Below are 2,899 nucleotides of genomic sequence, written 5' to 3'. Positions count from 1 at the left end.
CTCTCTCCCTCTCTCCCCCCCTCTCTCTCTGTCTCTCTCTTTGTCTCTCCCCCCCCTCTCTCTCTTTCGCTCTGTCTCACTCCTCCCCCTCTCTCTCTCCCTTATCTCTATCCCTCTCTCTCTCTCTCCCCCCCTCCCCCCTGCTCTCTCTCCCCCCCCCCCTCTCTCTCTCTCTCCAGAGCGTCCGCGGGTGTCTCTGCTACAGAGGAGCCCCTCCTCCCCAGTGGTGTGCCATGCTACAGGCTTCTACCCTGACAGGGTGGTGGTGTTCTGGAGGAGAGACGGCCAGGAGCTCCATGAGCAGGTGGACCCCGGGGAGGTCCTCCCCAACCACGACGGGACCTTCCAGGTCAGCGTGGACCTCAACCTCAAGGCCGTCCCACAGGAGGACTGGGGGAGGTACGAGTGTGTGGTCCAGCTGAAAGGCACCGAGGACATCTCCACCCCCCTGGACCCCGCCCTCATCAGGACCAACTCGGGTAAGACTGGTGTTGGAGGGGATGGAGGTGGGGAACACATGTCTCATCACCTTCACCTGACCTCATCACAACCACTGGCAGGTGTACCTGGACACTGCTGAAGCTACTGGGTAAACACACAGCTCTCAGGAGTAGCTCACTGCAGCAGAACACGGTGCATTGTGGGTAAATTTGTTTTATGAAATGGGATAGTCTAAGATCAGTCCCTGAGTGACCCTGAGCTCCAGAACAGATTCTAGAGGAATAGTTACACTGACGTTGTGTTAGTCGTGTGTGTAGCATCACGTGACCGTTGACATGTGGTTCAATGATGGAGGGATGGATGGGAGAGGGTCTCTGTCCAACATCTATTATTACACACCTGATTTTATTTTCTTGATTTACCTTCAGAGGATCAGAGTGGCATCACCATCCCCATCATCATTGGGTTCCTTGTTCCCCTCCTCGCTGCTGCTTCTGCTGTTGTTGGAGTCTTTGTGTACCAGAAGAGGAACGGTGAGACACTTTTACAACACTAATCATTTCTCTCGATCTTTAGATTCACAAAGTAGTTGGTGAGTAAAATTAGTTTTTATTGCAGTTCTGCTCTTTTGATTAACGCCACTACCAACATAGAGACCTTGATGACTTGTCTAACACACTGTCTATTCAGCTCTGTAGATCTAGAAACATCTAGCTCACTGGACTATACAGCTCTATAGACCTAGAAACATCTAGCTCACTCGACTATGCAGCTCTGTAGATCTAGAAACATCTAGCTCACTGGACTATACAACTCTCTTGATTTAGAAACATCTAGCTCAATGGACTATACAGCTCTATAGATCTAACAACATCTAGCTCACTTGACTATACAGCTCTGTAGATCTAGAAAACATCTAGATCACTGGACTATACAACTCTGTAGATCCAGATACATCTAGCTCACTGGACTATACAGCTCTATAGATCTAGATGCCTCAATCTCACTGGACTATACAGCTCCATAGATCTAGATGCATCTAGCTCACTGGACTATACAGCTCTATGATCTAGATACATCTAGCTCACTGGACTATACAGCTCTATAGATCTAGATACATCTAGCTCACTGGACTATACAGCTCTATAGATCTAGATACATCTAGCTCACTGGACTATACAGCTCTATAGATCTAGATACATCTAGCTCACTGGACTATACATCTCTATAGATCTAGATACATCTAGCTCACTGGACTATACAGCTCTATAGAGATACATCTAGCTCATGACTTCACCTCCTCCCATTCTGATACTTCCCAGGTTCTGACACCAGCTCTGAGAACACTGAGGGGCAGAATCCGGCTCCTGAGGCCCAACCTCTGACCACAGTCAGTACTTTACCACTTTACAATACTCATTCAGAGTCATATGTTTACAGTTATATTTATTTCCAGCCTACTTTATCGCATCAATAGTAATTAACTATTTTAACAGAACTTCATCGCAGTAATATTTTAACAGTACTTCACTACACTAATAGATTAACATTAGCAGTCATATATTAACAGTACATCATCACAGTGATAATGTGTTCAATGTTTAATGCTGACTCGTGCTTCCTTGCTGTTTAGGTTCAAAGTTAAATCATGAAGAGGCTTCCTTAACCAGGATGGAGTGGATCGCAGTTCACTTATAATCCTTACCAACAGGCTTGGGACTTCAGCTAACTAAAGATGCTATATTTGCTAAATTAAATAACATTCATACTTAAATTTATTTTGATATCAACCATTAACCTGTAAGAATTGTAAATCAATAGATCGCTGTATTTGTAGGGCGCACTCACACTAGCCCTAAATCAACGTGCCCAAGTCCGCTTCACACCTGTACCGTGCTCAAGTCTAGATCGTTTGGCTAGTGTGAGCATGCCGACCGTACTCAAGTACAGTTCAAATCCGTGACCCGAGCACACTTCGGAGAGGTGTGCTCGGGTCACGGTACAGATGCTAATTGGCCGACATGCGCACACGCACGGCTACGCAACCAGAGCTGGATGACGTTTTACTCCATTGCCGTGTTCCAATACCCGTACTTCCATGAGTATACTTAAAGGAAGTACACTACCTGCACTATCCGTACTCACTTGAGTACGCTCATTTTTTAGATGTGAGTGCTGTTCCAAATCGAGTACTCTGTGGTGCACTTACCGGAAATGACGATCACGACTGCCGCCATGGCTCCTCCCCCGCAATAAACATCCCGCTTTGAACGGTGAACTCTTTACGCCTAGCAGCTATAAAAAGCTATAAAAACTACAAAATGACTCTATTAATGCAGGCTATGTGGAAAATGCGCCGACTTTGGCTCAGCCTGGCTCCGCCTCTTCCGCTACGTAGCTAAGATAGCTGTCGTTGAGTACGGGGAGTGTCCTTCGATCCACACTTCACGATTAGCCC

At 46.6% G+C, this 2,899-nt stretch overlaps 1 protein-coding gene across 1 annotated transcript in view; it reads left to right on the top strand.

Moving 5' to 3' along the window:
- LOC115535459 (major histocompatibility complex class I-related gene protein-like) overlaps positions 1 to 2,576 on the top strand; it is a 6,803-nt gene extending 4,227 nt beyond the window's left edge. Inside the window, exons 4-7 of the mRNA XM_030346707.1 lie at positions 180 to 479; positions 870 to 974; positions 1,764 to 1,831; positions 2,075 to 2,576. Of these exons, the coding sequence (XP_030202567.1) occupies positions 180 to 479; positions 870 to 974; positions 1,764 to 1,831; positions 2,075 to 2,086 (485 nt within the window). The 3' untranslated portion in view covers positions 2,087 to 2,576. The remainder of the gene's footprint in view (positions 1 to 179; positions 480 to 869; positions 975 to 1,763; positions 1,832 to 2,074) is intronic.
- Positions 2,577 to 2,899: the final 323 nt, after the last annotated feature.

The sequence above is a fragment of the Gadus morhua genome, chromosome 22, assembly GCF_902167405.1.
Source record: "Gadus morhua chromosome 22, gadMor3.0, whole genome shotgun sequence".
NCBI classification, from domain to species: domain Eukaryota; kingdom Metazoa; phylum Chordata; class Actinopteri; order Gadiformes; family Gadidae; genus Gadus; species Gadus morhua.
The sequence above is the reverse complement of the archived record's forward strand: the minus strand, read 5'-3'. Positions and strand labels throughout refer to the sequence as shown.